This window comes from Grammomys surdaster, unplaced genomic scaffold, assembly GCF_004785775.1.
Source record: "Grammomys surdaster isolate TR1022 unplaced genomic scaffold, NIH_TR_1.0 126271, whole genome shotgun sequence".
NCBI lineage: Eukaryota > Metazoa > Chordata > Mammalia > Rodentia > Muridae > Grammomys > Grammomys surdaster.
Window position 1 is genome coordinate 6,757,427 of NW_021621071.1, and position 25,292 is coordinate 6,782,718.

General features: G+C 43.7%; 1 protein-coding gene across 1 annotated transcript in view; it reads left to right on the forward strand.

Moving 5' to 3' along the window:
- Positions 1 to 3,301: 3,301 nt before the first annotated feature.
- Positions 3,302 to 25,292, forward strand: part of Best3 (bestrophin 3) — a 39,220-nt gene continuing 17,229 nt past the window's right edge. The window contains exons 1-5 of the mRNA XM_028759073.1: positions 3,302 to 3,408; positions 10,240 to 10,473; positions 22,401 to 22,555; positions 23,897 to 23,974; positions 24,355 to 24,507. Of these exons, the coding sequence (XP_028614906.1) occupies positions 10,311 to 10,473; positions 22,401 to 22,555; positions 23,897 to 23,974; positions 24,355 to 24,507 (549 nt within the window). The 5' untranslated portion in view covers positions 3,302 to 3,408; positions 10,240 to 10,310. The remainder of the gene's footprint in view (positions 3,409 to 10,239; positions 10,474 to 22,400; positions 22,556 to 23,896; positions 23,975 to 24,354; positions 24,508 to 25,292) is intronic.

Genomic DNA, 25,292 nt, shown 5'->3' on the forward strand with positions numbered 1-25,292 from the left:
GTTCTATAAGAAAGCAGGCTGAGCAAGCCAGGGGAAGCAAGCCAGTAAGCAGCATCCCTCCATGGCCTCTGCATCAGCTCCTACTTCCTGAATAAGCAACATATTTGAATTTACTTGATTTGGGTGAAATTGTACAGATTTCAATTCTTTTTTCCCCTCCGGCAGCCTGGACTGTGAGCGGAGCGGTGTCATCTACTTTGGAAACGTCATTGATTGTTGAGTGTAGAGTACGCTCTCAGCCCTGTCTTCAAAATTCTCTAGACTCAGAGCTTTCATTTCTAAAATAGAATGAAGTTTCCATGGCATCCATTTCCAAAGAAGATCACCTTCAGAACGTGAACTAATGCACTTCCGTTTTGTTGAGTTGGCAATTTGTCTCAGCTGGGAAAGGACTGATGGCTTCTCAAATAGCCAGTCTCCTCTGGGCTTAAAGCTGACCCTTTTGTCAAATGAACCATGTTTTTAGTTCTCAGGGCTCACTACTGCTCCCCGAAATCAAAGAACGCCTAATTTGAGGAGGTTTCCCATAGCCTTTGGCTTGGTATGGGGCAGAGTTATCTGTCCAATGGCATGCATCAAACTTTGCACACCTGAAATCCATGTGACTTACCCACCCAGCTGCCTGGTTTAGAACCATAGATGCCATCACAGAAGCCCAAGCTGGCTTATTCCACCAGAGATGGGATATGGTGTGGGTTCTCAGGACACTTACCATCTAAGGCAGTCAGGAAAACGTTACCTGTAGGGTAAGAATCATTGTGAGTGTCGTTCACAAATCAACTGAACTGAGTTATTCTGCTGTTGAGAAAATGATGTGTTAGTGGAGTCTGGGGAGACCACTCAGTCAGCAGGACGCTCACCTTGGAGACTCGGAGTTCAATCCCAAGTCTCCAGAGGAAAAGCGCTCGGTGTGGTGTCTGCGAGGTGGAGACAGGCAGAGGATCCCTGGGGTTCACTGGTGGGCTAGCCTGGCCTACTGGGAGAGTTTTACACCACTGAACAGTTCTGTCTCAAAACAAAACAACAGATAGCATATAAAATAATCCGTTTGAGTTTTTAAAGCTTTGGAGTTTTGTTTACGCTATGTTATTTAAGCTTTGACCCTAGTCATGTCTCCTTCTGTATGTAACGGCTTGTTCACATAGGGATTGTCTACCACATCTTTTCTTAATGTTTTGTGGCAGAAAAAGAACACTATGGGATACCTGATGGCCTTCACCTAGGCTTAAAAGTGGGACCAATCCACAATGCTTGTACTGTCCCGCAAAGCATGCCAGTCTCTTGCTTCTCCCTTAAAACCACTGCAAACTAAGCTGTTCGGGGCCACCACACATCCAGTCGGAGGGGGGAGGTATAGAGTCCGAAATATGTCTCTCTTTTGTACACACAAGGGTTTATAGAAACCCAAACTCTACCACGTTCACCAGCCCTGAAAAACTTTACAATATTGCCGGTCTATCCGACCACTTTCACCGCAGCTCAGATGTCAGGTGTGACATAACCGTCCTTGCATCCTGCATGTTCACAAATCCCCGTGGTGCTCACAGCTGTGGAAGCGGGAAGAAGTCAGATAATGAAACAGTAACAAGATCCAGTATCAGTATCAGTACCCCAGGGGTGCTATCAGTTAGCACAGAATTACTAAATGAATATTCATTATTTACAGGGCTCCAACCTGAAGTTAGCAACAAGAAGAATGGGGGCAAAAAAAGATCAGCAACACCTTACACTCTGTCAGGACTCGAAAACGCTTGCAGTTTGACCAAGTCGGTCACATGCTCATAAGATTGAATAATTCTTTAGAAATTTTAATTTTTTGTATTCCTTTTTATTTTATATATTCTTAAGGGTTTTTAGGGGCCAGTGTCCATTTGCTTATTTGTTTTGAGGCTCTCCTGGAACTTACTGAATTGCCCAGGCTACCCTTGAACTCATGGCAAGTCTCTTGCTTCAACTTTTCAAATGATAGGATTATAGTCATGACCCACCAGGCATAGCCTAGTCTTAATTTTTATAATATTTTATTCTACATGTTTCTCTACAAAAACCATTTTCTCGTTATTCTCCTTAAGCTTGTGGTGCAATGACTGGTGCACAAATTACTTCAGAAAGTGAGAAGGGTCTCAGGAAGTGACCCTCAGGTTAACTATTCCATCACCTACAGAACTCAGATACGCAGTCTCTTTTAAGAAAAAAAATTATTATAAATCTGAAAGAAACCGTCTAGAATAACTTAAGAAGTTTTCCTGGTTAACCATGGGAGAAACATAGTAAGTCAGGATGTTATGGTTTTCTACTACACCACATGATCACACGCCGTAATTCTCTGTGCACTTCTAAAACACACACCACACACACATATATACCATACACATATACACCACACACATATACACCACACATATATACCACACATACACCACATATTTAGCACACATGCACACAAATACACTCAAGTCCTAGACACACATGCATGTACACACACGTGTGCACATACACATATACACTACACATATGCCCACACATACATACATACCTATACACCACTCACACACCACAAACATACTACACATGAACATAAATGAACTCATATCTTCGACACACATGCATGCACACATGGATGTGTGTGCACACACACACATGCATACATACATATATGCCACACACAAGCGCACACACCTGTAAACCACACACAAACACACACATGCACATAAATGTACTCACATCCTAGACACACACACACACACACACACACTTGCTGCTTTTAATGGAAGAACATTCTCAATTCCTTTCAGAAGAGCAGAATTCTTGTTTCCATTCCTGTCATTCCTGTCTGCCCTAGTGTATGGCTTCGTAAGAATTCATTCTTCAGGCTGGAGAGATGTCGCAGCCCTTAAAGGCTAGGCTCACAACCAAAAATATAAGAATTTATTCTTCATTTTAGAAACAAAAAGACTGCCCTAATCCCCTCTTTGGCTACTGGAGTATGCCCAGACCTTTTCAGTAGAAAAAGGCCTTTCTCCTTGGTCCCAGGCCAGAGTTGAAATGAATCTTAACTGGACTTAAATGGCCCAGCATCCTCGCGTCACCACCGACTTCTTGTTCAAAGGGGTGCTTTGGGCGCCAGGTGGAGTTATAATTATAGATTAGAAAAAAGCGTCATCAGCAGCTGTCACTTCTGTTTGTCCCCAGCTATAACTGTCATCAGTGGGTAAACTGGCACAGACAGGCCTCTGCAAGTGGAAAAACATTTAACCCTGGGTTCACTACACGCTGGATCGTCACAGCAGCCGGAGGACAAGAGGAAACCTGCCCAGCCAGGCTTGAAGGGTGTAAGCCGGAGCGCCTCTTCAGGGACAACCGGACCTCTGAAGATTTTTCTTCCCTTGGGAGACTCCAAAGAAATTGGTTAGTGCACAAATCGGCTTTTCTCTTGAACATGACCTTGGTACTCGGTGGGAGTAGGGTGTCTGACAGAGCCTAAATAGAAGGTGAAGGAGTAAAGAAAGGAGAATTAGTTAGGGACTGTCACTTGACACGAGCTGCCTGGAGAGCAGCTTATAGCACTGCTGTGCTCCTCTCCCACATCCACTGAGTTCTCCTGAGGCAGAAAGACAAGGTGAGGATGGAAAAGCAAAGCCTGTTTTAGGGTAGGCACCCTGTCCTTCTGTATTGCCACCTACCAACTTAGGCAAAAGGCCCTGGTTTGTTTAATTAAAGTCAATAACCTTAGAGGATAAATCAGTGATGTGCTGTTGTTGCTGTGAATACAGCTGCCAGCTCTTACTTCCTTAGAGAAATGGACAAATTAAAGTTGGATGTTTGCCCGTCTAAACGAAACATTTTCTTATTTGTGATAGAATGTGTGATATAGATTGCTCTACAGGAAAAAAAAAATGCTCTAGGGTTTTTTGGGTTGTTTTTGTGTGTGAGGGGAGCATGTGTATCATAATTTTGACCTAAAAACTACATGTTTTCAGTCTAAGTCTAAGCTCTGTGAAAAGCTCTTTGTAGTTTCTTTGGAGAAAAGTTAACATTTTAAAGAGATCTCGTTTTGTTTGCATGTGACTTATACTACCCGGTTAGCTGAGTAAGATTTCCAAACAAAGGTCGGCTTTGAGCCATCTATCCAAAGTCCGGTGGCACATCTCTCAGTGAGAAGCAGAGGCATATCGGAGAGCTCAATGAAAACTCGGATTAGGCCCCATTCTCATCCTGCCCATATCCATGAAATGAATCCAGAACAAGGAGTTCTAAGTAATAATGGACACACTAGGGATGTAGTTGGGAGAAGGCTTGCCCAGCATACACAAGACTCGGCGCCAAGTAAAACCAGGTTCGGTGGTGGCTGGTGGTATAGTCCTACAATTCCAGCACTCACTGGAGATGGAGCAAAGGTTCAGAGTCATCTTTGGTCAGACCAGGTTCCAGGTCCATATGAGATGACCTTGTCTTACAAAAAAAAAAAAAAAAAGACTCAGTTTGTCCATCTCTTTTTTTTTTTTTTTTTTTTTTCTGAGACTTTCCAAGGGCAAAGTGTAACTTTTTTTTTAAAAATAATTTATTTACTTTATGTATGTGAGCATACTGTCACTGTCTTCATGCACACCAGAAGAGGGCATCAGATCTCATTACAGATGGTTGTGAGCCACCATGTAGTTGCTGGGAATTGAACTCAGGACCTCTGGAAGAGCAGCCAGTGCTCTTAACCTCTGAGCCATCTCTCCAGCCCAAAGTGTAACTTTTTAACATTGAGTTTATGGCTAACATTGAGTTTAAGGTACAGAATGCCAACTGTACACCCCAAGAGTTACTGAGAGAGACTCACATCCCAGTAAGATACCCCCCAAATCCCCGCCAGCCCCACCAGAGTAACCCATCCGTTAAACTGCTCTGGGGGACCTGACTTCTTCCTGACAATAGCTCCTGGTTCCTACAAAGGGATCAATAACTTTTTCCTCTAAGGAAGTTTAAAGGTGAAATCAATACCTCTTTATAAGGATGTTAGCAGACACTGACCCAAACGACGAGTACGGCCACTGCTTTGACAAAACATCACCAGTTTAGCAAACTAACTTCCTAAATCCTCCTGCGATTAAGAGGTGGCATTACAAAGTGTCTAGTGTGTCTCATGTGTTCATGTTGATTATTTATGAAGCAAGAGCTACAGGCTCTAAAATAATGCTTATCAGATGCAGAACTTGCAGGGCTTCTAAAAACAGTCTTTCTAGAGACCATCTTCTTCCCCTTGTGTGCTATTAGGTTTAGTGCTGAGATGCTGAGTGGTGATACAGTGTTACCTACAAGTTCTAAACTGTAAAAGGAGTGGGAGGGTGGATCAGCTGATGAGTTGTTGGCTTTAGTTTCCTTTGGTTAAACAACAACAACGAAAAGTGTATGCCTCTGTTAACACCCAACTTTATTTTTCACCCGTGTTTTGTCTTCTTGCTCTTCTAGAACAAAACTATCCAAGATGACTGTCACTTATTCCAGTAAAGTAGCAAACGCAACTTTTTTTGGATTTCATAGGTTGCTACTCAAGTGGAGAGGCAGCATCTACAAGCTGCTGTACAGGGAGTTTATTGTATTTGCTGTTCTTTACACAGCAATCAGTCTGATGTACAGGTACTTTTGTTTTGCATGTCTCCTTAAATGGCCCTCAGGTGTTATGTAAGAATACAGTCTCAAAAACCTGATCCCCTTGGTTGCCGCTGGCCTCCGCATTACGTAACCTTTCCCTCTCTGCATGAACCTCTCTGACATCCTCTCTTCAGGATAGGAGTATTTTAATCCACACCTAACCATGTATTTGGAGCAATCGACACCCACTGTTCAGACAATGGGCTCCAATTCCAGCCCCACAGAGATTGATCCTGATGAGGTGTCAGCTGCTTTAGGGATAAAAGATTTATCCTTATGGGTGTGCCGAATGATGGCAAAGCCCATGGGCAAATGCTTTTGTGCTTCTCTCAGTGACATCATTCAGAGTTTGAACTTGTGATCTGACAGTTTGCTAAAACTCCACATGGAGTTGACATATGGGTGAATAGAATTTACCAGACAGCTTTCCTTCCTCTCATCTGGATGGTAAGCTCTGACCCGGGATGGTGTCTTTCGACCTTACCATTGCCTCAACCAAAGACTTAAGGCCTGAAGGATAACTTATTCTCTTGATGTCTACTGATTTCAGAATGTCACATTTGCAAAAGGAGGTATCTATTCTTTGTAACAGGGTACTCGTCAGGTTCATACTTTGAGGGCTAGCCAATCCACCTCTCACAGCTGAAGATTATAGTCTTAGTAACATCTCATCAGTGTGATACAAAAGCTTTATGAGTTGATAAACTAAAACTGAGTCACACCGAAGGAAGCTAAGAGGAAAGCCGAAGGTTTATGAGGCTGTATTTCTACCTTAGCTAGGTATAAAAAATTTTTTTCCACTGGAGGTGAACTAACTGTGAGTCACCATTTCGCCCACATCCTTCCTTGCAACTACAAGACTCCACTTGGAAAGGAAAGATATTCATTTAGTTGGCTGATTGTTACCAAAAGCAAACTGTGAACAACTATCTTATTCCTATCAGAACTTCCAGGCCAAGGCTGGGTGTGTAGTTGGTAGAGTGCCTGCCTAGCAAGCATAAAACCCTGAACTCTATCCCCAGCACCACAGAACACAGGCACCAATGACACATACCTAGTCCCAGTAAGAAGGCAGTAGAAACAGGAGGATCCTGTTCAAGATAATCTTTTGATGCTTGATTTATAAGAAACCCTGTCTCCAAAAAAAACCCACAAAAAACAAAAAACAAAAAAACAAAAGCAAAACCCCATTACCATTCCATATCAGTGTACTTGTTAGAATAGATTTTGTGGGACTGAGGAATTAGCTCAGTGGTAGAATGCTTTGCCTAGCAAGTGGTAGGCCCTGGGTTCAGTCCCTAGTTCATAATACTCAGAAAGCAAAAACAAGGCAAAGATCACAAGAATAGATTTTATCAAGTATTCTTAGAGACTTCTAATATCTTTTAGATATCTCCTAAATTACTTTAGCAGCTTGCTTATATGTCCCTTGGACCTTCAGAGTCTAACATGGTGGCAGGTTAGTGGTGTTCCAGGATAGCTATCTCATTAGTTCGTATTTTTTTTACTAATGTGAGTTTATTGCTGCTACTGCTGTTTAGAATAGAGGAGCCCGAGAGCAGCTGCTGGGTTCCCTGAAATGCTCCGATATCAAACTTACACCCCTAAACTCGACACAGAGTTTTGTCTTTCCAACAATCAAAGAGTGCATACATTCATAGCAATCACTTGAACTTGGTTTTTTTTTTTAAAGTCTCATTGTAAATTCTTATAAAAGTAGATCCTTTTTATCTTAAATATTTACCGAGAGCTGTTGGATTAATAGGTCACAAGAGTCAAGCAGACCCGGAAATATAATCACAGTTCATGCTTTGCCGAGTATTGACTTCTAGTTTGTCTCTTACAGTTTGGAGGAATTTGACGTAATGCTCTCTGTGGTATTTTCTAGCTAAGAAGATTCCTATTTGTCCGGTTAGCACAAATACCACCCATTTTGGTGCTACATTTGAAGATATACAATTGCTTTACTGTTATTTATATAATTGATATTTTTGAGCTTTACAACACCATAAACTTAAAAACAAAAAAACCCTGAGACTCCTATAGATTTGACAATATACCCAGTCTAAATCTATGGTGGACCTGTTCTATACCTTGGCCTGGCCCAGCTGATCCTAAGAGCTTCATTAAATACTTCGTGTATAGTTAAATACGTTACGGATCAGAAAGGCGCTCTGTGACTTGTTAGCAACAGGACTCTCCCCGGTGCCGTGAACTTGATTGCTTCACCCAAAGCTGACACAAGAACTCCCCACAACCCCTGTAATCCAAATTCTTTATTTACCAGTGCCAGCTCCTGACCATACTGTCCCTGCAGCCCCTGTGGCTGGACACTGCTCCTCTGTTTCTCTCTCAGCATCCCACTCACCCGAGGGAACACTGATACTTGTTCCGAGAGATCTTCCCTTAGGTTTCCTAGTCTTTAGAGGAACTGAAACTGTTTAATTGATCTATGCAAATTCGTATGTGGCTTCTCTTTCCACATTTCGGTAATTATTATTAATGTGTCTTTAGATTTCTTCTGGCTCTGAATTCCCTCCCTAAAACATAATGATGGTCTCATTATGGGCGGGTGTGTTTAGCAATCTCAGAAAGTAAGTTTGGGGAGGTAAAGTCAGATCTACAGAAAATGTTTTGAGTCCGTGGCCAAACATAACAGTGAAAGTTTCTGCCTTTCAGATCAAATCAGCTTTATTTATAGTCCAAGCACTGGAGAGTATTAAAGTAAACAATTACCATATCACCCAACAATATTACCATATTGTGTAATATATGCACAATCTAGAGAGCATTCATTGGCTTGGTTAAATTAGTACGTTCTGGATTAAGGTCAAGATGTTTAATGTTACTCAATAATGACTTAATATCTCTTACCCACCAAATCAATACTCTTGTTCTTTTAAGTGTTCCTAATGAATAATTGAAAAACGGAAACCAAGCCTGCTGGTGAAGGCCTATAACCTCAGCTAATTGAGTGGTCGAGGCAGGAGAATTACAAGTTCAGGGCCTGCTTGGTCAACAGCAGTGGTTCTCAACCTTCCTAATGCTATGATTCTTTAACACAGTTCCTCATGCTGTGGTCCCCCAACCATAACATTATTCTGGTTACTACTTCATGAATGCATTCTTGCTACTGTTATGAATCGTAATGTAAATATTTTTGGAGATAGATTCCAAAGAGATCACAGCCCACCAGTTGAGAATCATTGGTCTATAAAGTGAGCTCAAACCTGGGCAACCTTAAGTGAGTGAGACCTTGTCTCAAAAAAGGAAAGAGTGAACTGCCAGTGGAATTCAGTGACTGTCTGGCATGCGTGCCGCCCTGACTTTAATCCTCAGAAAGAAAAACAAAAGACTCTTTTGTAACATATCTTTCTCCAAAATCCTATGAACCAGTTATATAAAACTTTAAAACTACAAAGCTTTAAGAAACAAAGTGGTTAACAAATCCATTATTTAATGGCCATCCGAGTTATGTGCTAAAAACTTTTAATACCTGAAGCACAAAGCAATTTTTTTTTAAACTTTAGAGGTGCATCCGCCGGTAGTGGTGGTACACACCGGTAGGATTTGCTGAAGGAGGCAGAGACAGGAGGATCACGAGTTCGAGGCCAGCCTGGGTTGCACATTTTTGCTGGGCGGTGGTGGCGCACGCCTTTAATCCCAGCACTTGGGAGGCAGAGGCAGGCAGATTTCTGAGTTCGAGGCCAGCCTGGTCTACAGAGTGAGTTCCAGGACAGCCAGGGCTACAAGAGAAACCCTGTCTCGAAAACCAAAAAAAAAAAAAAAAAATTAGAGGCGCATCCATTTAAGGAAAAAGAAAGTTAAAAAAAAAATTAGAACTCCTTAAAACAAAATAAAACAAAAAAATACCCAACTGAGATTAAGATTTGTGCTTAATTGTTTGCACTTGATGTCTCCTGCAGAGCAGGTGCATATCATATCATATCATATCATATCATATCATATCATATCATATCATATCATATCATTAGTACCATATCATAAAGGGCTGTGCATTTTATTTTTGCTCCAGATTGTTACTTACAGGAGCCCAAAAACGTTACTTTGAAAAATTATCAATTTACTGTGACAGATATGCTGAACAAATTCCAGTAACCTTTGTGCTTGGTAAGTATAGGTCACACGCAGAATGCAGCCACACAGCTGTCTCCGTTAGATGACACAGATGACTGCATGAGATTGCTTCCGGGCTGTGAGGCATGCCGGGAAAGCCGCTGCTTGCAACAGGGCACAGCCGACCCTAAAGCTCGCCTTCAGGGCTGCTTCTGCTAAGTTAACATGGAAGAGTTTGAGGTCATAATCTGCTGTTGGACAATTAAGCTTTCTCTTCACTAACCCTCCATTTTTGCAGTCAGTATTTGAGTTCTAATGCCCACTTACTGGGTGCCTGGTCTGACCTTGCCAGACATATATATGTTATTTCCTCCCCTTCCTGGAGCGCAAAAATCATAAGGTCTGGAGGATAACATACTTTCATATCTCGAACCCCTAAGAAAGCTAAACTTCTGCTACAAGTGTGTTCGTTGAGGTGTCTGCTGTAAGAAACTGCGTGATGACGTCTGGTTGTCCCGACAGGGTTTTACGTTACTCTGGTAGTGAACCGATGGTGGAACCAGTTTGTGAATCTGCCTTGGCCAGACAGGCTGATGTTCCTCATCTCCAGCAGTGTCCACGGGAGCGACCAGCATGGGCGCCTGCTCAGAAGGACGCTGATGCGATACGTCAACCTCACATCCCTGCTCATCTTCCGCTCGGTGAGCACGGCGGTGTACAAGAGGTTTCCCACCATGGACCACGTGGTCGAAGCAGGTACGGGGTGCGTGTATGTGCGCGAGCACGCATGCACACAAACTTTTTTTTTTCTCCCGGGCTCTTGCCAAGATAGGGTATTTGACGTAGGAGCCCCGAAAATGCTTTCGAAAGGACCTAAGTGTATTTATTCAAGAAATGTGGCAGAAGCGTTCTTAAAGGGCAAAGATAAGTATGTAAGAGGATTCCTGCCCTCAAGAAGTTTACTTGGTAGGTAAAAGACGGAGGTAGCTGAAAGCCAAGATGCCTTAAGATAAATACAATGATGGTGATCAGTCATTAAAGCAATTGTTTTTTGTTTATTTTGTTCTGTTTTTCGCTTGCTTTTTGTTTTTTTTTGTTTTTTGGTTTTTTTTGTTGTTGTTGTTTGCTTTGTTGCTGGTGTGTGTTTGTGTCGATTTGCTTTGGGTTTGGGTTTGGCTTTGGTTTTGGTTTGTGAGACAGGTTATCACTGTGTAGCCCAGGCTGGCCTTGAACTCACTGCAATCCTCCTGCCTTAGCCTCCCTGGTGATGGGATTACAGATGTCAGCCTAGTTCACAGCCTAGTTCACAGCTATTTCAGTTATGTCTCTGGATATCCTGAAAACATCAGAGGGTGGATTTTAAGAGATTACAGGCTGTCCTGAATAGCTGCATAGTAGAAGGAACAGAATTAAAATTCAGGCTCAGAAACACTATAATAAAATGTGTCTTGAAGCAAAGTCGATTCTGGAAGGAATTGGATGAAACCTTCCTCCCTGGATGTGATAGTGAAAGGCTCTCTCAGGGTGGACCTGTTGTCTCTCCTGTGTTTCATGAGACAGTAGATGTAGCTGTTCTATGTAGGTTCCTGGGTCTAGCATGCTGACAACAAGTATGTGCTCTCTGGTATGTAAATATTTATCGAAGAAGCTGTTAAACCAGCCTTCTCTGGAGTGAAGGCTGAGTGAGATCATTCCTGGCCCACAGTGATGATCCGGTTGCTCGATTCTGCCTCATTTAGGCTGCAAAGTAACCAAATCAAATTGTAAGCTCCCATGTCCTTTTTCCTTCAAGAATACTGGAGGGTTTTGTTTGTTTTGGTTTGTTGTCTGTCTTCTTGTTTTGAGGTTTTTAATTAATTTATTTATTTTATGATAGGTGACACAGATAATATCTTAAGAGCACACAGCACAAGGGTTGGAATTCTGACTCCACCACTCACTGGTCACATGACAGTGCTTAGGTCCTTAGCCTTTCTGTGCCTCTGTCTCCACATCTATAAAATGGGCTTATGCTGGCACATATAGGTTGTACACCTTGTAGGTTCAGCATGAGAAGTAAGTAAATTGATATTTACAGAGTGCTCAGAGCAGTTCCTGGCACCTAGCAAGGGCTATGTAATTTCTTGCTACTTTGAAGATATCTTTCAGACTGGCTAGCACAGGATTTTGGTCAAACCTAAGGATTCCTCCTGTTCACAACATCCCAGACCTTCCAGATCTATTTTTATCACGTGATTGAGAAAGTCAGAGTGGGGGAAGGAAGCAAGGGTGTATGTACTTGATAGGTCATTTCTCTGCCGGTAAAAGGAGCCGATTCAAGCCAGATTAGAGTATATTAAAGGCAGGTTTGTCGGGAAGCCGCTCTAGGGTAAAGTTTACTGGCCCCAAGGACTGAGATACTGAGATCAAGGAAGGGAGTGGGCAGGGGAGAGAAAGGATGTGTGTGCAGAGAGAGAAGACAGAGAAGGGGGGGGTGAGGAAGAGAGAGAGAGCATGACAGTGAGGAAAATGTCTGGATTGTATGGGGAAGAGCTGCAAGAGGAAGGGCAGCCCTGCCCCCTAGGCTGGAAAGTTCAGGATTAGGGACAGGGTATGTCAGGAGGCCAGATCTGCCTTGGTATATAAAATATGCACCTCAGTCCCTTGTCCCGGGGTCCAAAATCAAACTATATGAAAGTTGTGGGGTGCAAGGAATTAGTGGAGGATCCAGGCAGAAGGTTGAGTCTCCTGGCAAACACACAGAGTGTGTAATCCCAGGATCCAAAACCGAATTAACTGCCTGCTGTCCTCCAATGTATACATAGGATAGCTTCAGAAGACCTAACCTGAACTGCTCTTGGGCAGCTTGCGTTTCTTACCCTACTACTGACTGACCTCAGTTGTTCACCTAAAGTGCATCGGCCTGGACCCCACTTTGAACCTACCGACCGTAACAAACCTGAACCTTTAGATGTAATACTTAGACCCCCTAAGTTAAACATGCTTCCATGTCTCTCCCTCCGTCTTTGTATTTTCAGACAATCTTGTCACCTAGCCCAGATTTGTCTCACATGGGATCAAAAATGTACATCCCCATTGTCGGCTTCGTGTCACTTTTCACACAGAAGTTTGCGAGTACTTAGTCTTTAAAGGGATGCTTTAAAAGTAAACAACAGAACTCTTTTTCTGATTCCTGGGCTAAAACAAAGAAGGGGGCGGGGATAGGAGTCATTACCACAAAGTACCCACAGAGAAGACAGTAGATTCAGACCATAGCCTTCCCGAGGACCGCAGAGTTCTAGGGCGTGCCGGAGTCTGAGTGACTTGTTTGTGCATAGCTAGCATAGTTCTTGGTTTAAAATTCTTAGTTTCTTAGGACTGGCTGAAGGAGACAAAAACCGGGAGATTAGATGGAGCCAAATCTTTCTTAGAGCTCTTGAACCGGTGACTCATACCAGCCATACAAAAGCCCCATTGATCCTGGGATATCGGCAGCAAAAAGGTTGCCCCAAGTTCAAGGCCAACCTGAGCTACAGAGTGAGGACCTGGCCAGACGGGACCACATAGCAACATCCTGTGCACACACACACATACACCCCACTACACACACACACACACATATACCCCACTACACACACACACACAAACATACATACACACATATAACCACACATACATTCATACATACATACATACATACATACAAACATGCATACCCATATACACACACACATACACCCTACTACACACTCACATACATACATACATACACACCTAAACAAAAATGAAGGGGGCAAGGGGGTATAAAAAGGGCAGAGGGCTCACAGCTTGTCTCCAAGGAATGTAAAGTGTGTGCACAGCTTGTGTACCATGTAGAGCCCGTGTGCTGGTTGGGAGAGCAAAGGTTCCAAGCTCCTGAGCTGCAGGACCGGCCCCAGAGGGCACACTTCCGGCTGGCCTGGCCGGCACCCTCTGTCCATGGCTACGCTGACTCATGCAGCGTCTGGCTCCTTCCCCCACAGAGAGGGCTGACTCAGAGTCTCACCCAGGCTCTGTTCCCAAGGTGTCCCAACTGGACGCATGCCCCTGTCACTCCCTGTTCTTTGCCTGCCTGCGCCAAGGATTCTGGGAAGAATAGGAAGTTGGAGATAGTGGAAAATATTTGGCAGATGTCCTGAGTCCAGAGCCCGGGCGCCTACCCTGCCTAAGGGGACAGAGCACTGGTAACTGTGCCGCTGCACTGCACTATGGTAATGCCGATGACAGAACCACAGCCATGCATACATATACACATATGCCCCACTACACACACACACATACATACATACACACATATATGCACACCCATTATGCATACATGCAAACACATACATACAGATACACATACACATATACATCTCCCCACATACATACATAATAAATACACACATATAAACACATACATGTACATACACACACAAACATGCATATACATATACAAACATACAAATACATACATATAAACACACATACAAATACACATATATACACACACACATAGACCTATATACCTAAACATACACATACATACACACTTATATATGTAAACATACATACACATATGCACACGTCACACACACACACCCATGCACACCTTATCTACCTACTACTGTACTTAAAATCACCTGTAAGAAAAAGTCTGTATTTCAAACTTGAGTGCACCTCAGTTAATGTTAAATCCAATGATGAAAGATGTCTGTATCTCACAAGATCTGCAGCAGTGGTAAGTGGCCCCCGAATCACAGGCCGAGAGATACTGAGAGTTAAGGTTGCTTCCTCAAAACCTCTTCTCCCCTCTGATTCGTGGAGGGCTCTGGCTTGCACAGCCTCCCTGAGGGGCAAGAGGGCACAGGAGAGGATGGGAGGATGGAGACCAGCAGCCTCCTCTGAATGTTCAGCTGAGCCAGGCCCTTCCCTGCCACTCTCTGAACTCTCTTTGTTTTTAAATGAAAGTCAAGTTTTTATATAGTCTGAGGAGTAGAAAGACCACACTGCATGCCACCAGGAAGATAAATCTGAATTGTTATCACAGGTTAAATTTCTCAAACTAATAATAGAAAGCTTATATTTCTGCTTATGCTAAAATTGAACTAAAAGTCAGTCAGTTGTGCTACAAAGTCCCTGATGTGTGGGGAGGCAGTTGTTTGTCCGAGGGACTACAACAGAGGCTCTGCTACTTTGCCTGTTGACTCTGAACTTGTTCTGGAAAATTCTAGTCATTCCAATCACTGGACCTGGAAAATGTCACTCGTCCTAAGCCGAGTGCATAATCCAGGATCTTTGCTAACTCCGGTCATGACCTTAATCAAGTGTTTATACTTTAGAACCAAGCTGAATCCAAATCTTCACCTAATACTTCACAAGTCTCGGGGAACAAAATAGTTCTCTGCAAAGTAAGTCGTCATCAGAATCGGGAAGATGGAAATAGAGAACGACCAACACACTCTGGAGAGAATGAAGCTACAATAGCTACCAGGCATTTGCTCATTCGATAAAACTTCATTGGGAGGGAATGCAGTTTCTTGGTAGTAAGCCTGCCCAGCATGCACAAAACTCTGAATCTAACCACCCCTCTACACACACACACACACACACACACACACACACACACACACACACACACCCTTCCCCCTTGCACTGAGGAGAGCCAGTCATGCAGGCTTGTGCCTCTAATATCAACGCTGGGCAAGTAGAAACTATTAGAGCAGGAGTTCAAGGTTATCTTCAACTACATAGTGCGTTTGAGGCCCACTTTTGGACATATGAGAGTCTGTCTTAGAGTTAGTTAATTAATTAATTAATTAATTAATTTACAAATAACAGGATGGAAAGATGGCTCAGTGATTCAAAGCACTTGCTAACCTTTTGAATTTGTTTTTTTGTTCTGTTTTGTTTTTTTGTTTTTTGTTTTTTGTTTTTTTGAGACAGGGTTTTTCTGTGTAGCCCTGGCTGTCCTGGAACTCACTCTGTAGACCAGGCTAGCCTCAAACTCAGAAATCTGCCTGTCTCTGCCTACCAAGTGCTGGGATTAAAGGTGTGCACCACCACCACCCGGCTAACCTTTTGAATTTGGTTTGGCCTGGGTTTGATTCTCAGCACCACATGGTAGCTCACAACTGCCAGAACTCCAGTTCTAGGGGGTCCAATCCAGTTTTAGGGGGTCCAATGCCATCTGCTGTTTTCCCTGAACACCAAACAGATGTGTGACGCGTGTACATTCATGCAGACAAGAATTTATATACAGAAAAATAAATAGATAAACAAATTCATAAATAAATCTTTTTTTTTAAAGTAAAAATCAAGCACACTGAGTGTGCACTGTATGCCAGGCAGTGAGAAGACAACTTAAGCAAGAACATAAAGGCCCTGTGGACCAGTAACAATTACCATAACTTTTGTTCTGCATTCATTACTGTCCGAGACAAGCACAGACACATTTACAGCTGAACTTTGTGTCTCTCTATCTTGTGTTTCTCTTTTTTTCCCTAATGTGATCGGTTTCCTCTCGTGCTCAGCTAACAAGAACATTTAAACATGATAACCTTTCAAGAAAAGTTCCCTTTTACTTTTCTTAAAGCCCCGAGACCTTAAATAAAGCTCTCAGAGCTTCTCCTGGGACCAGCGGAGCTCTGGTGAGACTCCTCCAAAGTTTTCAGCCTCTGACTCACCTGATACAAAATGCAAGCAGGCACTGGGCCTCCCCAGTGGCTGTGGAGTTAGTAGAAGCCCCGACTTAAGATGCACCTGCTGCAAGACCAGCCCTGTTTGTGTCTCCGGCCTAGCCAGATCATATAATCCGGGACGTCTCCCTGAGAAAAGCACTTGGGTTTTGTATATTTATTCCTGCCCTTCAGCCGGCTGCCATTTTCTTGGGTGTGTTCCTGGGTCTCAGGCTCCTTGGACTTCTTCTAAGTGCCTAAGTGCCCTTAGAGGAGACATGGCCAACGGGACGGTGGAATTCACACCTCGCCAGCTTCCTCTGCTTGGCTGAACTTTTAGAGGCTGAGTCAGTTATTCCTATATTCTCACATGACGAGCCTGGACAGACAGAATGTCATCCTGTGAGGGAAACCTGGCACACTGTGTACACTCCTTGCTCCACACAGGAAGCAAAGCGTAAGGCAGAACTGGCCCTCCTTGAACTCAGGCCACTGTGCGCCAGTAGACAGTCTCCCTGGTCAGCGACTAGAGTGGACGTCTGTCCACTCAATAGTTCTGGAAGTACAATCACAGTCATTGAATTGTCGAGGGACTTTTTTTTCTTTTCTTTTCTTCTTTTCTTTTCTTTTTTTAAGACAGATTTTTTTGCTGTGTGTCCCAGCTGCGCGCTACCATGCCAAGCCAGGTTCTTTTTGTATTTGTTGTCTCTTCATTTGCTTGCATTGTTCGTTTGGAAACAGAATCCTACAGTGTAGCCAGGGGGAGCCTGGAACTCACTGTGTCACCTTGGCTGACCTGAAACTCAAGGCAATCCTCCTGCTTCAGCCTCCCAGGTACTAGGATGACAGTCATATGCTACCATGTCTAGCATGTCTAGCCTATGCGTGACAGGCTCACAGGCAGCCTAGGGAATGTGACGCTCAGGAATGTGACTCTCTGGGGCTTAGACACAGTATTCCAGAAATCCTACTCAAGAATACAACCCAGAAAACTGCAGGATGTCTGGCTTCCAGAGCACTGAAGCGCCCAGCCTTCAGACCGTTTGATCACTGAAGAACTACTGAGTTCTGAGGTCAGATAGATGGCTCAGTGGGTAAAGACGCATGCAGCCAAAGCCGATGGCCCGGATTTGATCCCTCGGACTCACGTAGTCAGAAAGGAAATAGCTCTCACAAGTCTCCTCTGACCCCCACACGTACACAGTGGCATGTGCAAGCTTGCACGCATACATATAATAACATTTTAAAAATTAAAAACATTCCTGGCGCCCAGCTCCCACTCTCAGGCATTATTCAGTACCAGCTTAACATTCAGCAAGCCTGAGGAAATGGTACATAATTCTTCCAGTTGCAAATTGGCTCAGATCTCTGTCCATGAAGGTAAATGGAGATTCAGGGGTATCCGCTTAGACAAGGAGCTGAAAGCACTAGTGGAGTTATGTCATTTCTTGTGTGTGTGTGTGTGTGTCATTGCAGAGAGTGCAGTGACCTGCCAAATAGAATACCTACTTCGGGATGGAGAAATGGACAGTTATAGATACTTTGGGCCATATAAGGATACAAAGGGAAAATTCTCTTCACCAGTACCACCACCTCCAGGTCAGGAAGCAGGAGCTGATGCAGAGCCCATGGAGAGATGTTACTTACTGGCTTGCTTCCCCTGGCTACTTTTTGAAGCACATAAGTCTCCCAGTGGCTCGTGACGTGCTGTGATATGCCTCTGTCCCCTGGTCTCCATTTGCAGCTTATGAATACCTTCTGTTGACAGGGGCTCTGTTGTTTGTATGCACTTGGAAATGAGCCAGGAATATTGAGCTCTCCTTGAAAAAGCTGTCCCCAAGGAGGCTCAGGCACTGACGGCACTGTTTTCTCTTAGAGGAAGAAATGGTGTCAAACTCATTCCGTCTTTGAGCTTGGAGCCGGGGATCAGTGGTCATTCTGCTAACAGTCTCTCCAGAAGGCCAAAGACACCTGCCTCTGCTTCAAGCCGAGGGAACCCAGGCCAACTACACAGCAGACCGATCTGTGATGACAATCGATTTAATTAGTCCTTCGGCTGAGGGACATGACAAATTTGCCTTTCAGTAGCAAATCCCACTCTTAGAACTACAACTTAAGTTGTAAGTCAGTACAGCACCCGTCTCTAAGGGTAGGTATGTGGATACCTTATCCTGATTAGACATAGTAAAGAAAGCTGTTTTCCCAATATCACACACACACACACACACACACACACACACACACACACAAATCACTGGGCAGAGCTGAGCCAGCTAGAAGAAAAAAAGACATTCTGGGCATATGCAGTAGCCTGCCAAACCACAGGTAGGGCCTGATGGAGAGAGGCATGCGGCCACAGGGTGGTGGCAGACCAGCCAAGCTTCAGTTAATCAATAACTGTAATTAATTTGTCTTAGAGATGAGGATAATGAAACAGTTTTCAATTTTAAAGCCTTGGTATCTGGGTATAGTGACGTGAGATGCTGACGGAGATAATTTCTCTCCATCACTAATGCCCCCTCGATGGGTTTGACCCCCATTCTAGAGATTTTCTTTCGGTTGACCATCAACTTGATTTACAGAGTAGGGTTACTTTAGATGTTTAAGCCAGTGGGAATGCTGGCGTCATTCTGACTGTATACTCCTGGACGATGCACTCAGTTCTGCTGCCTCTCTTCTCCCCCTAATAGATTATATAACTTTGGACTGAAAACTTGAAAATCGCCAGCTTCCTTCCCTCTATGTGACTCCTCTAATCAATAAATATCCTTCCCAGAGAGCAGGACCCAGCTCCAGCCCTGGCACTAAACAAACCCTTGCACTGCGTATTTGCTCTCCTCTTAGACGCCAAGAGAGGACTTGCTAACACAACTTGATCTACACTCCTGAATGAATGAATGAATGAATGAATGAATGAATGAATGAATGAATGAAAATAACCAGACACAAGATTGTTCTTCGGCAAAATTACAGAAATTGCAGCCAGCATATAAGTGGAATTTTTTTTTTTTTTTTTTTTTGAGAATTGCATTCTAAGTGTTAGGCAATCTGTATGGAATAGCCAAGCTAGGCTTCCAGCTAAAGGAGGCAGAGCTGTGGCAAGCCTTTCTGCCAAAAGTGAAGAAAACCCAAGTTCATCTACTGACTGTTGTTTTCTTAAAAACAAAACAAAAACAAAAACATGAGAGCCAGTTTATTCTTGAGCCGAACATGAGTGGTAATGGCCTTGGAACATGGATTCTCGGGTTGCCCCAAAACACGTTTTTCACATAAGAATGAAAATGTCATTGGTTACAGAACAAAGAAAGTCTAGGGACAAGGTGGTAGCACTTCTAAATGTATCCAAGGGACATTAGCAGCAGACCCAACTTGGGAGCTCCTGCCTGCAGGTGGGGCCAGCCCTACCCAACCTTGCTAAGTAAGCATCAGGAGCGGATTCTGAGAGCAAGGTCTTCTGTCTGGGACCTCACTCTTGAGGTCCCAGTTGGCCTGAGTCATACCAGACCTAGGAGACCTAGGGAGCCCCACTGCCTGAGGAATTAATTACTCTCAAATAGTGTGTCTTACCTCTTCTTTGGCATATTTTTCTATTATAATATTACCTCTTAAATTTTACATGATAAAGAGGAATAACAGGCAAAACAAATCTGTAAGCAAACTATAGACCAAGATGTAAAGGCCAAGTTGGTTTTTACCTCAGCAGCAGCTCATCCCATTTCACTGGCAAATGACTACAATGCAGAGAAAACAAACAAACAACCCAAAAACAAAAAACAAAACAAAAAACAAAAAGTACCCTATAATTAATATCTAATAAAATTAGTTGTATAGATAATATTTCATTTAGAAAATATAATTTACACTAAGTCAAAACATTTAGAAGCCACTCAAAGAGTTAAACGGGTGGGAGCAAGGAGTCATGGTAGGATAGTTTTCAAAAACAAAACATTAGAACCAAGGCTGAGCATTTAGCTCAAGAGGTAGAGCACTCGCCTGGCATGCAGAAGGCCTCTGGGTTCAGTCCCTAGAACCACAGTAAAGAAGGCCACTGTGGTTAAAAGTCAGAAGCAGCTTCGGTGTCTATTCAAAATGGAATTAATTGAAACATTGTAAACAACTATCAGTTAATGTTAGTGGAGAGCAGTCACTGATTTTTAAATCTCTAGTATATGAGTATAAAATAGAGGTAAATTATAAATATGTATATAAATAAAAACAATGTGTATTTAACAAACAGGTGTGTACAAAAATCCATGAGATTTTTCTGTAAAGTTACACAATAAACCGATGAGAGTGATTTTCTGTAGGAGAGAAAAAATGTTCATTTGGCATTTTTGAATATTTGTACTGTTTGCACTAGTTAGCCATTTTTTTTAAGAGGATAAAAGCCAAGCATAAAACTCTTAAAATACACTTCTTTACAAGTAGACATTAAGAAAATCGCACTAGAGATGGCTCAGCAGTTAAGAGCACACGCTGCTCTTGCAGAGGTCCTGAGTTCAGTTCTCAGGTCTCAACCTAATGCCTCTGGCTTCTAAGGGCACCTGCACACATGCACACACACATAATTAAAAACAGCCCAGTGGTCGTGGCTCAGATCTTTAATCCCAGCACTCCTCAGGTAGAGGCAGGCAGATCTCTGTGAGTTCAAGGCCAGCATGGTTACATAGTGAGTTCCAGGACAGCCAAGGCTACATAAAGAGATCCTGTCTTGAAAAAGCAAAATGATGATGATTTAATAATAATAAATCATCTTTCAATATTTCTTTATTAAATAAACCTGCCATTTTTGATCCTCTTCTTCCCTTGTATGGGGAGAGAGAGTAAAGGAGGAACCCAGAGAAAGTGCCACTGATACTTTATTCCTTAGCACTAAACATTCACGTACATTTAGCATCTCGGGTAACACACCCCTCCCTTGTGTGCCTCTCTGATGTGCAGTGCTGGCTTCCAACATGATAGGCAAGCGCTTACCACCAAGCCGTATCCCCAGTACCATCCTTGTAGTACCGACATTATTCCAGAGGAAACCCCCGGGGCTCAGGGAGGTCCCTGCAAACTCAAGCTAACCGTGTTTTATGTACTCGCATTTCGGGAATGTGTGCAAAGTAGAGTGGGGACTAGAAAGAGCAAGGTAGTCTTTGCATTTCGTTATGTACGATATCACTCGACTACAAGTCAAGACGGAACGTAAGACGGAAGCTTTAGATTGTAGAAGTCCCTGGGAGGGAGGACTAAGGAATAAGAGAAGGCTTCCCAGAAGGAGACATGATCAAGCAGGAGGTTGGCAGGAGACAGGAAGAGGCACCTAATAATTAACCCGAACAATTCTAAGTATTACTGTTCTAAATATATAAACGAAAGCTTTCTAGATATTCTAGATCAGGGCTCTTAAACTCTTTCCAGCCGCCAACCCTCTTTTGTGGGAGAAACGTTTATGAAAACTTAGACATATGGCAACATGAAGTATGTAGAACATCAAAGAGCTACACCTGTGGCGTTAACGGACTCACCCCGGCCTTGGTTCTGAACACACATCACGAACACTCTGCCCTGAGCATAGCTTGTCACCACACAACACCTCAGATTCGTGGTGTGCTTGATTTTAAAGTGATCTTTGGCCATCGTAGGTTCAGAAATCTGTTACCAAATAGTTGCAACCCACATTCGGCTACACGACCCCCTCTGGGGCTGCGCCTCACATTTTAAGACCCTGTGTCCCACGCTCACGTGTCTTTTTTACCTTCCCTATCAGATCACCAAGATGCTGCATTGCTTCACACATATCAGTGTGTGTGTGTGCACCTCGTGTGAGCACATGCACACACATACACTCGTGTGCAAAACTCATCTCTAACACAAATATAAACCACCGAGACAAGAGTCTTTGCTTCTTTAGCACCCTCCCGTAGCCGAGTATGCGTGCATGGAATATGTAAAAATATGGTAACGCACCAGTGCTTAACTACGTGTGTGTATTATCTCCATTCATTATTTTGTGTGAAGGTTTTATGACGGCAGATGAGAGGAAATTATTTGACCACCTCAAATCACCTCATCTGAAGTACTGGGTTCCATTCATTTGGTTTGGAAATCTTGCAACCAAAGCCCGGAATGAAGGCAGAATCAGAGACAGTGTCGATCTACAATCCCTGATGACTGTAAGTGTCCGTGAGCCAGGAGGAAAGGGTGCTAGTCAGAGCTCAAGGGGGCCCTGGGTGTAACAGGTCAGACCAAAAAGTCTGCTCTGTTTTCTTCAGATTCCAAGGAGCCAGGAAGCCATCATGAACCTCACAGTGTGCTGGACATGAAGGAGCGGCACTCCCTCAGGTTCTTTGGAAGTGCTTGCTGTCTGCACAGCACACTCTTAAAGAGGCTTATGGGAAAGTGTTAAGTCAGCATCGCCAAAGACTCTGAAGAGACGAGTTGCCCACAGGCATTTGCTAGTCCTTGTTTATGAATTCTAGAATGAAATCTTTTTTTTTTCTTTCTTTTTCTTTTCAGTGATGGGATGAAACCCAGAGGGCCTTTTGCATACTAGACAAACAGTCTTCCTCTGAGCTGAACCCCCACCACCCAGAGTAAAATCCCAAGGAAAAATAAACCTCAACTCCACCCCATCCCCTGCCCAAATTTGAATAGTCTAAACTTAAATCAACCTTTTATTTGCTCCAGGGAACAATGTCTTGCTCAATAAAGGAGATCAGGGGTCATCGGAGAGATTTATGCAGGGGCTGGATAATCCAGTGTGACAGCTCCGATGGTCCCGGGCACCGATGAGACTAAAGTCACTAAACAGTTTTCATGCTGAGGTAATATTAGATTCCAGTCTCACATGAATGAGGAAAGGAATCAATGACCCTCCAGCCTTCCTGCTACAGATAGATTTTCTGTCAATACGGGCATTTTTAAAGTCCCAGATTGTTGGGCAGAGGGTTTAGCATGTATTTCTATGTCTTTCCCAATATCTATAGCAAGAATGTTTTTAAGGAGTGAAAAAAAGATGCTTGCCAACTCTTTTCTACCAAAATAACCATTAATCACTTATTTAAAACATTAAGGTTCTTCGTTTCCCATGAGCACCCAGGGCTGGGCTATACATTGAGGATTCCAGGTTAGGAAAACGGGCTTACCCTATAACATTCCATCTTCTCTTAATATTTATAAAAGTATGTGTATATGTCCTCATCAGTTTATTTTTTTTTCTTTTGTTTTTGTTCCTTGGTATCCTTCAGCTTCTCATTCTCAGAACTTTCCATTCACAGCAGACTGGGAGTGTGTGTGTGTGTGTGTGTGTGTGGGTGTTAGGGGTAGGGGGTGTGGCTTACCAGTGTCACAAAGCAGGTCTCAGAATTGATCATCAGCAGTGTGTGTGTGTGTGTGTGTGTGTGTGTGTGTGTGTTGGGGGTTGTTCTGAATCCCAGCTAATGTTCATTACCATGGTTGTCATTTGAGTAAAGTGTGAGTTTTTTTGTTTTGTTTTTTATCTGTTTTGGACTTAGGAAATGAATCGGTACCGCTCTTGGTGCAGCCTCTTATTCGGTTACGACTGGGTCGGCATCCCACTGGTTTACACACAGGTATCGAATACAGTGCACGTGACAGGGGGGACGGGCGACTAGGAACCCGAGGTCAGTCTTGGGCGGCACTCCTCAGGAGCCATCCTCTTTATGTCTTGAGATAAGATCTCTGAGACCTAGAACTTGACATTTTCATTTAAACTTGCTGGCCCATGAGGACCAGGATCTCTATGTCCGCCCTTTGGCCAGCACCGTTCCTGGCATTTAACGCGGGTGCCTGGACTTAGGTCTGCACGCCCGTGCTGCAAGCACTTTATTGACTGAGCCGTAGTCCCAGCCCCATGCATGAGGGTTTTTTTCCCCTCCCACCTGGACGCTTTGCACCAAAGTTCCCATTGATGGAAGCACTGCGGTCTCACCCCGCCTTCTCTCTGTACCAGGTCGTCACCCTCGCCGTCTACACGTTCTTCTTTGCGTGCCTGATCGGACGCCAGTTCCTGGATCCCACCAAAGGCTATGCGGGGCATGACCTGGATCTGTACATCCCCATCTTCACGCTCCTCCAGTTCTTCTTCTACGCTGGATGGCTCAAGGTAGTCAACAATCTCCGTGTCCCAGACACTCTGCAAATCACCCCCCCCCCCCGCCCCAGACTCTCCACACACATCCTCTACCGAGTCTTTGGCAAAGAGTGAATAACTCAAGGGTAGACTGAAGGCATGCTAGCTCAAAGACAGTGAGTGCTTTTCCATCAAGATTAAAACGGCCGAGTGGAGAGGCTGGACTGTAGCGGTCTGAGGCAGTTCATTATGCAAAGAGACGAGAAGAACATTCCTCTTACCGCTATGGATTTTTCTCCACGTCTCTGTGTGCTCCCACTAGGATTTCAGTAATGTAATTAAAGTACTAACTGCACCGGTGTTGGTCTCTAGGCACATCGGGCAGAGGGCATGAGAGCACCAAGCCTCTGAGAGCAGACCTGGGCGTTAACGCTATGATGGATGCCGAGTTCTGCTCCACTCTGTAAATTATCCGCAGCCCCCTGAGTTCCATTAGCTGTCACACCCGGGAAACGCATTCCATTTTCAAAAAAGCTCATCTGGATTAAGAGCAGAGAAACACCAGGATTAACGATGACATTTCCTTGCCTGAAATCTAAAAGCGTGTCAGAGCAGTGAAGGGGAGCTTGTCCAGTCACCGCTGTGGAACCGTGTCTGTCCCCACCACCCCCGCCCCTCCCCAGATGTAAGTCTGTAAATATCAGAAGCCTGATGCTCCCTCACTCAGTATGTGACAGAAAAAAAAAAAAAAGCCAAAGGCAACAGTTTCCTTAAGTACAACACCACCTAGTAATACTTTCAGGGAGACTAAGGAAACA